The following is a 12,744-nucleotide window of genomic DNA, read 5'->3' as shown; positions in this document are numbered from 1 at the left end:
TAAACATACAATTCCACTCTAATTACCTATTTGTGATAAATAATGCTTTGCATACCGTAATACAGGGAACATTGCAAGGAAGATAAGATAAAAAATCGCGTTAAATTGATAATGTTTAAGAATACGCGATGAGTCGCGTGAGTTTGACAGTGTTATCTACGAACACTACATAGTATTTCTTTGACATGTTCCGCGATTAATTCGCGATAAGCGCAAAATCTCTTCTTCTTAATTGCCTTATTTTTACACTTTGTTGCTCTCCTTTTCTCTCCCATTGAGACCCAAATAGATTCTACTTTAAAAATATGGAAAAAGTATGTAACTGATGGAAGCACCGTTAGAAGGAGAGTTCGAATGGCATGCGCGGCGTGGCGCGCATAGATGAGGCGTGCGAATAAATTGGTTCTCGGTGCCGGTCAAAGTGTCATTCTCCCGGCCAGTAGCCAGACAGAAGGAAGATGGAAACGAATACGAAGACGATCGCAGAGCTTCGCGATAAGTTTTTCAAAAAATTGGACGACGAGGGACCACCCGATCCTAGTGTGTACATTCCTCCTCTTTCAACATCGAAAGCGAATTCTGCCGTTGTAACGCGAATTTGCCGTACATTGTGTTGTAACTGTGCTCATGTAATATGTGCAAAGGTCGTGCCAGTCAATCGCATATTCAAATGAAAACATTTGACACCGTCAAATTAATGTGTAGCAAAAGGAACGCGGTGTTAATAATTGATCAGATACTCACACGTATCTTATCATTATTTAGAGTTAAAAAAATATATATATATGATAGTGATTTATTTTCTCATGAATCCTACACGCTTAATCTGACAGATAAATATTATTTGCAGAAGGTTTTCACCCTGCTGATATAGCCAGAATAAAGAATAATGATGATTGGTTAAAACGATTTTTAGAAGCTACTGATTTCAATGAACAGGAAGCTTTCAATATGCTTTGGGATACTTGTACTTGGAGAAGAAAATTTGGAGCAAATGGTAAAACTGTTATTTTGTATTTGTTTTTGTTTCTTAGTTTTTGCTATCTTTTATAGATATTTTGATAACAAAAAATGACAAAAATTATTCTAGTAAATCTATATTAATTTGGATAACTTGTATATTAATATTTAATATTAATAGTATAGTATAAAACATCTTTTTTTTTCGCCTTTCATTATAACATTACTGAATTACAGATATAACTGAAGATAATGTGAAAAAAGAATATTTAGAAGAAGGATCATGCTTTGGCTATGGTAAAGATAAAGATGGCAAAAAACTTCTTGTGATTAAGTTAAAATTGCACGTTAAAGGAGTAAAAGACTTTGCAGAACTTCAGAGATGTATAGTTTACTGGTTTGAAAGATTAGAAAGGTATTGTACATATATCTTAATTTTATGAAAAACAGCAAATGATTCTGCCTGAAGAAAAGAAGTTTACGAGTAAAATGTTCTTGATAATATAAATTTTTTTTTCTATTTTGAAGAAACGAGTTTTTAAATACATAATCAACTGAAATCTTAAAATCAAATTTTTTTATCCATAAGCTTTCTTTTTTTCAGGTAGAATCACAAATATGTATATATCATTAATATATCTATAATATGTTCATACTCTGTTGGTAATGGATTTTTGATTTATTGCATTTTTAGAGAAGTAAGTCAGGTATCGCTTTTCTTTGATATGGCAGAGGCTGGACTTTCCAATATGGATATGGAACTTATTAAATACCTCATTAATTTATTCAAATCTTATTATCCGAATTTTCTGAATTACATCATAATTTTCGAGATGCCCTGGATTTTAAATACAGCTTTTAAATTAATAAAATCATGGTTACCTGCTAAAGCTATTCCAAAAATCAAACTTGTTAACAAAACAACATTGAAAGAGTTTGTCGATCCAAATGATGCATTAAAATCTTGGGGAGGTAACAGTGATTATGTATTCAAATTTGTGTCAGAGGTACGAACAAATGAAGATGGTGTATTGAATGGCAAATTGGATAATAAAAAGGTACATATATATCTTTTATATATATTCTTTAATTAAAATTTTTATTTATGGAACTGCAATTGCTATGATGAAGCAGAAAATATCAAGATATTGTTCTTTTGCTTTTATTTTTATGATAGCTCAACTTCACTATGCTTTTTCATTCCCTCTCTATTCCTTTCCTTTCTGTTAACATTTAAGAAATAAAATAAACAGATATAGGCAAATTACTACTATCAAATCTGTAATATAAAATATATCAAAACTAATTTTACTCATATGAGTGAAAAAATAGAGTTACTAAACTGAAATTACTTAATGAAACTCATCATCTTTTTCTGTTGGACATTTTCTCTCATTTCTTTTGTTGCGTTGCTATGTTTGATTCGTTTACAAGCAGTCTATGCTTCCTATATCTATAGAAACAAAATAAGAAAGCTTAACCTAATAATACAATATAGTATTCATATAAAATATAGTACGCATAAAAAAAACTAAATATGGAATGTATACAAGATGTATATATCAAGTTATTAATAATTCTCAGAAATTTTATTTGATTTCTTCTTTAAACATATGCTATATATTCTCTAGGTGCATTTTGCGGAAAGTTCACCAATTACAGAACAAAGCCCATCTCCAAATATTGGAGAACAGACTAATGAAGAACAATGTATGTATAACATTTATTATGCTATCATGAATTTATTATATAAGATCTAACATTAATCAGTAAAAAAAAAAAAAAAAAAAAAAAAAATATCCACAAGATAAAAAACTTCCATCTTTCTAAAGGAAACTGCAGTTGTAGTCGTGAGATTACAGTGAGTTTGCTTAAGGCGACTTTGATAAATAGAGGTGAAGATATATAGATAAAGCATTCAATAAATAGTTTAATGTAAGAGGGTGGTAAGAGTACATGACGGAAAATGTAAAAGGAAAGCAAAAAAAAAAAAAAAAAAAAAAAAAAAAAAAAAACAAATATCCACATCTTTAAATTGTGTTTGTTTCAGTATTATCCATAGAACCTGTAGAAGCAATTACATTTAATAAAGATGGAAATGACATTACAGGAAAAATTACTCTTAGAAATGTTACAACTGATAAGTCTTTATCTTATAAGGTATGTATATTTTATATTATTTTATTACTATATAATCATATTTATTAGAATAGATTTATGAAAGTATATTGAGACAAAAACACAGACATAATGGCATATGACATATAGGTGCTATAATTTGTAGATAAAGACAACATCCCCTGAAAAATTTAGAGTAAGGCCAAGTTCTGGAATCTTGCAACCATCCGAACAAAGAAATGTTGTGGTTATATTACAACCTGGCTATAATATACGTGGTTTATTACATAATGATCGATTTTTAGTCATGTGCCTTTCATTAAAAAATGCAGATGCAACACCACAAGAACTAACTGCGCTCTGGAAGGTAAATTGTTTTTTTTACATTCTCTAATTCAATATTTATCATGTTATTGTATAAAATATCAATAACTATAAATTTTAATTATATTTATGAATGAGATCATTAAGATGCTAATGTGTTGTATGCTCTCTTTCTTTATAGTCTGAAAAAGCATCAGAAATGCATAGACTACGATGTTGCGATGGTAACAGTGAAAACAATGAGATCCAAAAATCTCATTCTATATTAACCTCTACAGGAAATGATCGTAACATCGATGCATTTTTCTCTAAGGTATGTAAATTAAGATGCATGCTTTCATATACACATACATATATATTTCATAAAAATATTTATTATAAACTATAAATTTTTTTATGCTGATGTATCATGTTCAAAATTCCAGATAAATCTTCTAGAAGAAAATTGTGGCAAGTTACGCAGTGAGATTGTTACTGTAAGATACATGCTTTTAATTTATATGATATTGACAATCTTAGTTGCAATATTGTTGGTTTATGTTCTGAGAACGGATATTAAAAATTCGATGGATCAACAAAACTGCCACATTCATCATGGTAACTAAAAAAAAGTATAAAATATATATTTATAATAACTTTGATATATATGAGGAAAAAAATGTTAACAAATGTTTCTATTCTAATTCTAATATATGAATACATAAAAATTAATCTCTATTAACATAGTTAATATATTTAAGTTTTTATTTTCCTCTCTTCTATAAAAATTTATAAAAATACTTATATGTTTTTATAAACATTAATTTCATAATTTCTTATGTAACATCCGATATATATGTATGTTATTTTCATTTAATAAGTTATCACCATTGTGGTAACATTTTGCGGTTACCATTGTGTTCTGTAACACAATACATAAAGAGTATGCATAACTAGTATACCTATTAACTTTATAATATTGTAAAGCTATATTATGAAACTACACTATTTTTATAAGCTTTTATACATACTCTATAAACTATCCTCTGATGATTATGTATTAAACTTAAATGTGGATTAATGTGCGTACGTATGTAAGTTGTTGTACATATCTTTAATGATTTTGCTTTTGACATTGTTGTATTCAATCATTTTAGTATTGTTTGCTATACATGGCTCTAGTTAATGATTGAGAGATAAGTAATTTTAAAAATATATGTATTGTAACTTGGAAAGATGTTTTAATCACACTGATAAAAATCTTTTATGTAGTTCAATGATTGTAATATATCAACATATCAATTGCATTAAATTTATGTGTTCTGCTGGCAAAGTTTATTGACATGTCATGACTGAATGACAGGCAAAAATCAGGCAAATCTATCAATCATTATATAAAGAATCAATTAGTATTTTTTTCAATATTTGCTAATTATACAAAAATAATTTGGGAAAGCAAATATGCAAATTGATAATGATTTACGTTAGTTTTCGCGCAAATTTTGGTTAACCAATAACTTTTAAGGCCTATTCAGATAGATGTGCACAATATAACATATAAGTAGAGGAAAATCAACCAATTGATAAGAAGCATTAGATAAGAAACGACGACGGTAGAGAGAGAACCAATCACTTTTCATTACATACTATTATTTTAGCAAAAGCGAGAGATTGATTGGCTATCGTGCCTAGGTTGCGTTTTACGCATAATTACAATGATAATTGCATGGGCATGATTAATTGCGGGATAAAGGTTCAATGGATTTAGTCATAATAAAAAATTGCATAAAAAATTGAACAATTACACGTCCGATGCAAGCAACGTAGCAGTACGACTTCCTTTCAATGCTTCTTTGTCCTTCAACTATTGATTGATTTTTCGTGCATATAGGTAGATTATGTGTGGTTATGCAAATTTGCCCAGATAGGTTTTAAAATAATGGCAGAGCTGTCGAGTTCAGGATGTTGAGGACGTTCAGGACACGGAGACTCGATGGCACTCGAGAAATACCAGAAACGGCAATCGCGGAGGTGGTGTATAAACACGAACACGAGAGAGCGATGCGCAACATGCTACTGCGCAGCTACCAACGCGCAGCACAGCGCAGCATTTGAACCTTCGCAGTTCGATCGGCCATATTGCCTCTTACACAACGCCCTCACGCGAACGAACGTGGGTTTATGTGATTATTACGAAGCTTCGTGTCGTCTCGTCCTGGATCGCGCGCACAATTCCATCCTACGGTGACGAGCGGTGAGTCTACTTGAATATCTCTGGTCGGTCGGAGGTGCTCGAAATATCCTTGGGCGATCAATCGCCCCTCGGTGACACGCGAGGCAATGGAACGGCATCGTCGCTCGTGTCCTCCATATTGATGACAGCGCCGACGGTGATAATTTTCTGAAATTTTTGTCGTTAATGCCCCCTGTGTCCTGAGATCGAAAGCACCCGCGTTGTCTTAAAAGCTCCCCGACAGAATGCGCGACCTCGTGGGGCCCCCGCCGTGTGCTACAAGAGTCCGCGATTACGGTGCCCCCCAGGTATCTCACGCATCTCCACGCGGGTCGTTCGCCGCTTCTCGTCTCGCCTCGCTGGCGTCGCCCAATGTCGCCCGTCATGGCGCGCTCGCCTCTCTCGCCGTTCATGGCGTTGTTCGTCGTCCCCCCAGCACCGTTGGTCGCCCCGCGCGTCATATGGCGCGCGTCGCTTCCGCGGCGCTCATCACGTTCCTCGTAATCGCGTGCACATCCCTGATGATAGTCGCGCGCACCGAGAAACCGGCGCCGCGAACAATCTCGGGGACTCTGCTCGCTCGATCGCGCGTCAAGTACCGAGGCTTCGCGGTGCTCCAAGTTTCTTACCTGTCACTGATTGTCACTTTATTGATTTTAACGGTACTGCGATGCAAAAAAAAAAAAAAAAGGAAAAGGAAGAGAAATATGATAATATAAATTAAAATTAAATTTTGCTATCACCTTCGCAGATAAATTCATCTGTCAATCAATTTTTTTATGAAAATGTATTAATTGTGTATATTAATAATATTTATAATGTATGGATGAAAAAAATTATGAGAACTTGATACAGATATACATATGTACAAAAAAAAATTATTTTTACTAATTTACATGACTAAATTGTTGCTCAATTTTAATATACAATTATTATATAACTAAATTGAAAGTTCTCGATTAAAATAAATAATTTATTTTGTAATGCGCGAATTTGAATATACGCGATACCATCTTATCAATCAAAATCGATTTTAAATAATGTTATAACAGCTAAAACATTAGCGAAATGTCATTCTTAAATGTATGAATATTTAACTCCTTTCCCTTTCTCTTTTTTTTTCTTTTTTTTTTTTTTTTTTTTTTTTTTTTTTTTTTTTTTAATTTGCGTGGAAATGCATATCGTCGTAATCATGATTTGCTCCTATTCTCGGACGTACAACCGTAACGCGGATAAGCGATGCACCAAGAAAAACAACGTCATCGACGTGTATCACAAAGATGTTTTCAGTTTTGTTGATGATCAAAATGGTTTATTTTGTAGGCACACTCGGTGTTTCCTCACGATGTAGACTCGCGATATTTAAGCTAGATAATGAAAGGTAGAAGGCTAAATTAATAAATTATCTGTCCTAAATCTTAAGTAATCAATTATTTCATGTTTCGTCTTGTAAACAGCAATTAGCATCTGTAGGAGGAAAAATTTGTGAGAGAAAAAGATATACATTATATATTTTATGTAATGCATACTTGCCAATTTTATGTTTATTTTTGGAATGTCAATGTGTGCGTAATTGTTGATATAGAAGTTTTATGTTAATGTTGGTTATATTTACAATTATAATAAATATATAAACATATTTTCAAATTATCCATGGACATGTTTTAATAATATATATATGAATTAATATAATATAATGTTTCAGAAAGAGACAGATTAATGAATATAAGTGTTATTGTGTGAGTTAAATGCTTCAATCATGACAAGTAACGTAGCAACCATAAAATTGGAAGAGGGACAAGAATCTGTCACAGAGATACAAACTTACTTAGAAACATTTAATAAAGAAATAGAGGGAGGGCAAGGAGAACAATTGCATGTGCAATGTTGGTATTTTGCAATAGTCTTTTTTCCTTTTTTCTTTAGATATTTATATCAAGCAATACTTAAACTCATATTTTATTATAGTACAACAAGTGGAGGGATTATCTGGTGGAGAAGAGGGTTCTCTCTCTCTCTCTCTCTCTCTCTCTTTCTTTATTTTAGGGCCACCATCTGGCCCTTCGTCCACGGTCTTTATGCGCGTTATGTGAGGCGAAATTACAGGCGGGCTAATTACATGCTGGTCATGCGAATCGCGTAGCCGCGGAAATGCGTCGACGACGATTAAAAGGCTAAAGAAGCGTATCGTTTTGACGACCGACACACTCGTATACGTTGTAAGCATCTGCGAGATTTTCTCATACCCTCGTGTATCATCAGTTAAATCGGTCATTTCGGAAAGGATGCGATATCGCTTTTTTGCCACAAAGAATTTCATCGTAAAGAGCTGGGAAATTTTGAAATAATTTTATCAATTTACGCAAAAAGGCGTGCGAAACGAGATTTTCCCGTGCAATTCTCGTTCTTTCAAGCTATGTCTATAATAAATTTACGTAAATACAGTAGTAGATAATTGCTGCATTTTTTTCTTGCGAATAGATTACTCCTCTGTGATGACTGCCTTATGCTTTTTCTGAGATGATTCAAAGAGTCGCATATATCGGATATGTAAATGAATAGTAGTTCGAGGCCAGCTAACAATTTCGCAGAAATCTGTCGCGACCGCGTAACAACGCGCTATGCGTTTTTTTTTTTTTTTTTTAATTTGCGTGGAAATGCATATCGTCGTAATCATGATTTGCTCCTATTCTCGGACGTACAACCGTAACGCGGATAAGCGATGCACCAAGAAAAACAACGTCATCGACGTGTATCACAAAGATGTTTTCAGTTTTGTTGATGATCAAAATGGTTTATTTTGTAGGCACACTCGGTGTTTCCTCACGATGTAGACTCGCGATATTTAAGCTAGATAATGAAAGGTAGAAGGCTAAATTAATAAATTATCTGTCCTAAATCTTAAGTAATCAATTATTTCATGTTTCGTCTTGTAAACAGCAATTAGCATCTGTAGGAGGAAAAATTTGTGAGAGAAAAAGATATACATTATATATTTTATGTAATGCATACTTGCCAATTTTATGTTTATTTTTGGAATGTCAATGTGTGCGTAATTGTTGATATAGAAGTTTTATGTTAATGTTGGTTATATTTACAATTATAATAAATATATAAACATATTTTCAAATTATCCATGGACATGTTTTAATAATATATATATGAATTAATATAATATAATGTTTCAGAAAGAGACAGATTAATGAATATAAGTGTTATTGTGTGAGTTAAATGCTTCAATCATGACAAGTAACGTAGCAACCATAAAATTGGAAGAGGGACAAGAATCTGTCACAGAGATACAAACTTACTTAGAAACATTTAATAAAGAAATAGAGGGAGGGCAAGGAGAACAATTGCATGTGCAATGTTGGTATTTTGCAATAGTCTTTTTTCCTTTTTTCTTTAGATATTTATATCAAGCAATACTTAAACTCATATTTTATTATAGTACAACAAGTGGAGGGATTATCTGGTGGAGAAGAGGGTGGGACATACTTTGTTGATCAATCTGGTCAATATTACTACCAGGCAAATAGCGATGAACCGCCTGTGATGACACAAGTGCAAATACAAGAAGTAGAAGAAACCGATGTACAAAATGAAGGGGAAGCAACTCAAGATGAACAATATCATGAAATTGAAGAGCTTGAAAATGCTGAGGGTGATGAAGATGTAAGTAATATTAGAATTGCAATGATATAACTATACTTTTAAAATATGGAAACATATTTTATATACGAAAATAAATTTTAGGGACAAGTTGCCACTAATGAAAACAATCAAGTTGTAATTAATTCTGGTGATGCATATCAAACTGTCACGATTGTACCATCTGACACAAATCCTGGAGAAGTTAGTTATGTTCTGATAGTTCAGCAACCTGAATCCGAAGAAAAAGAAAGTAAACCTGCAGAAAATGAAACAATAGCAGCAACAGGGACAGCAGCAGCAGCAGAGGGAGAGGAGGCAGAAGGTGAACAAGATCTCACTGTATATGACTTTGAGGACAATGAAGACAATGAAGCTCCAGTGGAATCTGAGGCGGAAGATGATAAGACTAAAATCGTTAAATTTCTTCCTAAAAAATCTCAAACTGTAACGCAGGCCCATATGTGTAACTACTGCAACTACACCAGCCCAAAACGGTACTGCTTTCATCATACATAATTATATTTTTTTTATATTTCTGTATTATGTCATGATTTCTCAATTTACTACTATATATTAAAATCAATTTTTTAGAAAAATTATATAAAAGAAAAATAATTTATATATGTAACAGGTATCTCTTATCACGGCATATGAAATCCCACTCAGAAGAAAGACCGCATAAATGTAGCGTTTGTGAGAGAGGATTTAAAACTTTGGCTTCGCTTCAGAATCATGTGAATACTCATACTGGGACCAAGCCTCATCATTGCAAATTTTGTGAGAGTGCATTTACGACTTCTGGTATGTAATTAATTGTTATTTGCTTTTTTATTTACACATCATACATATTAAAATGCATATTGGGCTTTTTTTTTCCTTTCTTTCTTTCTATATAATAATGTATATATATAATGTATAAATTATTATACAAATAGAATAAAAATATTTAAATTTCTCAAAGTTTGGCAAGTTAGAAATATTTTATTTCATCAAATCTAAATACATGCAAAAGTAAAAATTATAAAATATGTCTTACTTATATTTACAGGTGAACTTGTAAGACATGTTCGGTACAGACATACCCATGAAAAACCGCACAAATGTCACGAGTGCGATTATGCATCTGTTGAGCTGTCAAAACTGAAGAGACATATTAGATGTCACACAGGCGAACGACCTTATCAGGTATATTTTATCTTTATCTTTAACATCACACATTATAAACACACATTAAAAACCATAAAAATGCACTATTTTTAATTATATAAGCATGAAAAAAAAATAAATTGTGCAATTATATATGCACACATGGAAGTATGTGCTAGCTCACAATTGAACATTAATTGCTAACATAGAAATTACATGTGCGCATGTATCTGAAGACATCTATATCAGATTTATTTATTTATTAATTTTTTTCTATACTGCACAGTTTCCACATTATATTATGCATTTAATTTATGGACTTTGTGGTAGAGTTTTTCTTCATTAATTATTCTTTAAGTATTATGATTATTTATGACATTCTATCTTTGAGGAATATTTATTTTTGCTTAATATCTTTAAGTATATAAAACTATTATAAATTTTACTCACAAAGTGTATTAGCTCTATATTAAGTACTGACTAAAATACAATATTTAATTATTTTTTCAGTAATAACAGCAATAGGCTCAGAGTAATAACAATTAAATGGAAAAACTAGCAGATGAGAGCCAAGGCGCGGGTATTGGTGCGCGAACTTATTATCGCTGAATTTTATTAACAAATGTGCATTAAAAATGTACGTTTTGGACCATTTTTTAGTCCATCTTTAGCATGGATATAAATATATAAAGATTACATTAGAATTTTAAAATTTGTCTGCCACAACAAATATTATGTATGCCAAATTTTAAAATTCCAATATAATCTTTATATATTTATATCCATACTAAAGATGGACCAAAAAACTGTCTGAAATCTACATTTTTAATGCACATTTATTAAAAAAATTTAACAATAATAAGTTTGCGCACCAATACCCGCGCCTTGGCTCTTATCTGCCAGTTTTTCCACTTATTGTTAATTATTTTTTCAGTGTCCACACTGTACATATGCAAGTCCAGATACATTTAAACTGAAACGGCATCTTCGCATTCACACTGGAGAAAAACCATACGAATGTGATTTTTGTCAAGCAAGATTTACTCAGTCTAACAGTTTAAAAGCACATAAATTAATACATAATGGTAAGTTATGTATAAAAATGTAGTATTATGTGCACGCTACTTGCTTTATGTTTTGTATCAGTCATATGTAAAGATTAAGTATTATTTATCCAAACTTATTTTTTCATGTATATTGCAGTAGGCGATAAACCAGTATTTCAGTGCGAATTATGTCCAGCTACATGTGGCAGAAAAACGGATCTCAGGATCCATGTGCAAAAATTACATACTTCTGATAAACCTTTAAAATGTAAACGTTGTGGAAAAACATTCCCGGATAGGTATGCAAATAATTTCTTTAAATATAATAAGACTTTACATTGTGGTAATTGTGTGTGTTTGAACAATCAAATATATGAACGAATTAGAGAAAAATTATGATTGCGTCTAAGAGTAAACTATATTTTTTAATACATAGATATTATATATTGCAGATATAGTTATAAGTTGCATAGCAAAACTCATGAAGGAGAGAAATGTTACAAGTGCGATTTATGTCCATACGCGTCTATATCGGCGCGTCATTTGGAGAGTCACATGCTCATTCATACCGATCAAAAGCCATACCAATGTGATCATTGCTTTCAATCATTTAGGCAAAAACAGTTACTCAAACGGCACTGCAATCTCTATCATAATCCTTCCTATGTTCCTCCACCACCGCAAGAAAAAACGCATCAATGTCCCGAATGCGAAAGAGCATTTAGGTGTGTGCATTGATTATTTGAAATAATTGATGATATGATAAAATTGATTATCAGTACAATTGTTTCTAATGAAATATAAATTTTGTTATATAGACATAAAGGTAATCTTATCCGACATATGGCTGTTCATGACCCGGAATCATCTTTACAAGAGAAACAACAGGCTTTGAAAATTGGCAGGCAGAAAAAAATACAAATCATTGATGGTCAACGTGTTGAAGTAATGACAGGTAAAAAAATCAGTCTAAAACTATTATCAATCTTTATTTAACTTCAGCTATTTTGCCAAGAAGTGGCAGTCTAAAACTATTATTATAATTATTTTATATATTTAAATCTGATGCATTAACATCGTTGATTGGTAAAATGTAATTTTTTTTATATTTTATCTTAAGCATATAATTGCAGGATTCATGCTGTAATGAAGATATATATCTTTATTTTTAGGAGATATAGTGTATATCTTCAGTAAAACTCTATATTTGTTTCTATTAGAGAGAAATCAGGTTTTATTAATATATTCATGATATATATATGATGTATGTGTATGTATGTGTAT

The 12,744-nt window shown here is 31.8% G+C and overlaps 2 protein-coding genes across 14 annotated transcripts in view; both read left to right on the top strand.

The window, feature by feature from the left end:
- Positions 1-26: 26 nt before the first annotated feature.
- On the top strand, positions 27-4,459 carry LOC115232854 (motile sperm domain-containing protein 2-like). Its single transcript, XM_029802997.1, has 9 exons — positions 27-540; positions 851-997; positions 1,198-1,375; positions 1,655-2,018; positions 2,592-2,670; positions 3,011-3,120; positions 3,245-3,445; positions 3,584-3,715; positions 3,828-4,459. The coding sequence occupies exons 1-9, from the start codon at positions 459-461 to the stop codon at positions 4,005-4,007; spliced, it is 1,473 nt and encodes a 490-aa protein (XP_029658857.1). The 5' UTR covers positions 27-458; the 3' UTR covers positions 4,008-4,459.
- Positions 4,460-5,502: 1,043 nt separating this feature from the next.
- LOC115232852 (transcriptional repressor CTCFL-like) overlaps positions 5,503-12,744 on the top strand; it is an 11,502-nt gene continuing 4,260 nt past the window's right edge. Inside the window, exons 1-11 of one of the 13 annotated variants that reach the window (XM_029802989.1) lie at positions 5,505-5,635; positions 6,938-6,995; positions 7,320-7,500; positions 9,066-9,289; positions 9,371-9,762; positions 9,900-10,069; positions 10,317-10,453; positions 11,349-11,499; positions 11,618-11,759; positions 11,913-12,185; positions 12,279-12,415. In XM_029802989.1, the coding sequence (XP_029658849.1) occupies positions 7,374-7,500; positions 9,066-9,289; positions 9,371-9,762; positions 9,900-10,069; positions 10,317-10,453; positions 11,349-11,499; positions 11,618-11,759; positions 11,913-12,185; positions 12,279-12,415 (1,753 nt within the window). In that variant the 5' untranslated portion in view covers positions 5,505-5,635; positions 6,938-6,995; positions 7,320-7,373. The other 12 variants (XM_029802990.1, XM_029802988.1, XM_029802991.1 and 9 more) reach the window with 12 other exon arrangements.

This window comes from Formica exsecta, unplaced genomic scaffold (assembly GCF_003651465.1).
Source record: "Formica exsecta isolate Colony F162 unplaced genomic scaffold, ASM365146v1 scaffold15, whole genome shotgun sequence".
In the NCBI taxonomy this organism is placed as follows: domain Eukaryota; kingdom Metazoa; phylum Arthropoda; class Insecta; order Hymenoptera; family Formicidae; genus Formica; species Formica exsecta.
Note: the sequence above shows the minus strand (reverse complement) of the source record. Positions and strands in the feature narration are given on the sequence as shown.

What these genes read in the sequence shown, in the direction of transcription:
- LOC115232854 (XM_029802997.1), top strand. Translation starts at nt 459, where the DNA reads ATGGAAACGAATACGAAGACGATCGCAGAGCTTCGCGATAAGTTTTTC. An exon ending in CGAGGGACCACCCGATCCTA is followed by an intron (nt 541 to 850) that starts GTGTGTACATTC and finishes TATTATTTGCAG; the next exon opens with AAGGTTTTCACCCTGCTGAT. An exon ending in ATAAGTCTTTATCTTATAAG is followed by an intron (nt 3,121 to 3,244) that starts GTATGTATATTT and finishes TATAATTTGTAG; the next exon opens with ATAAAGACAACATCCCCTGA.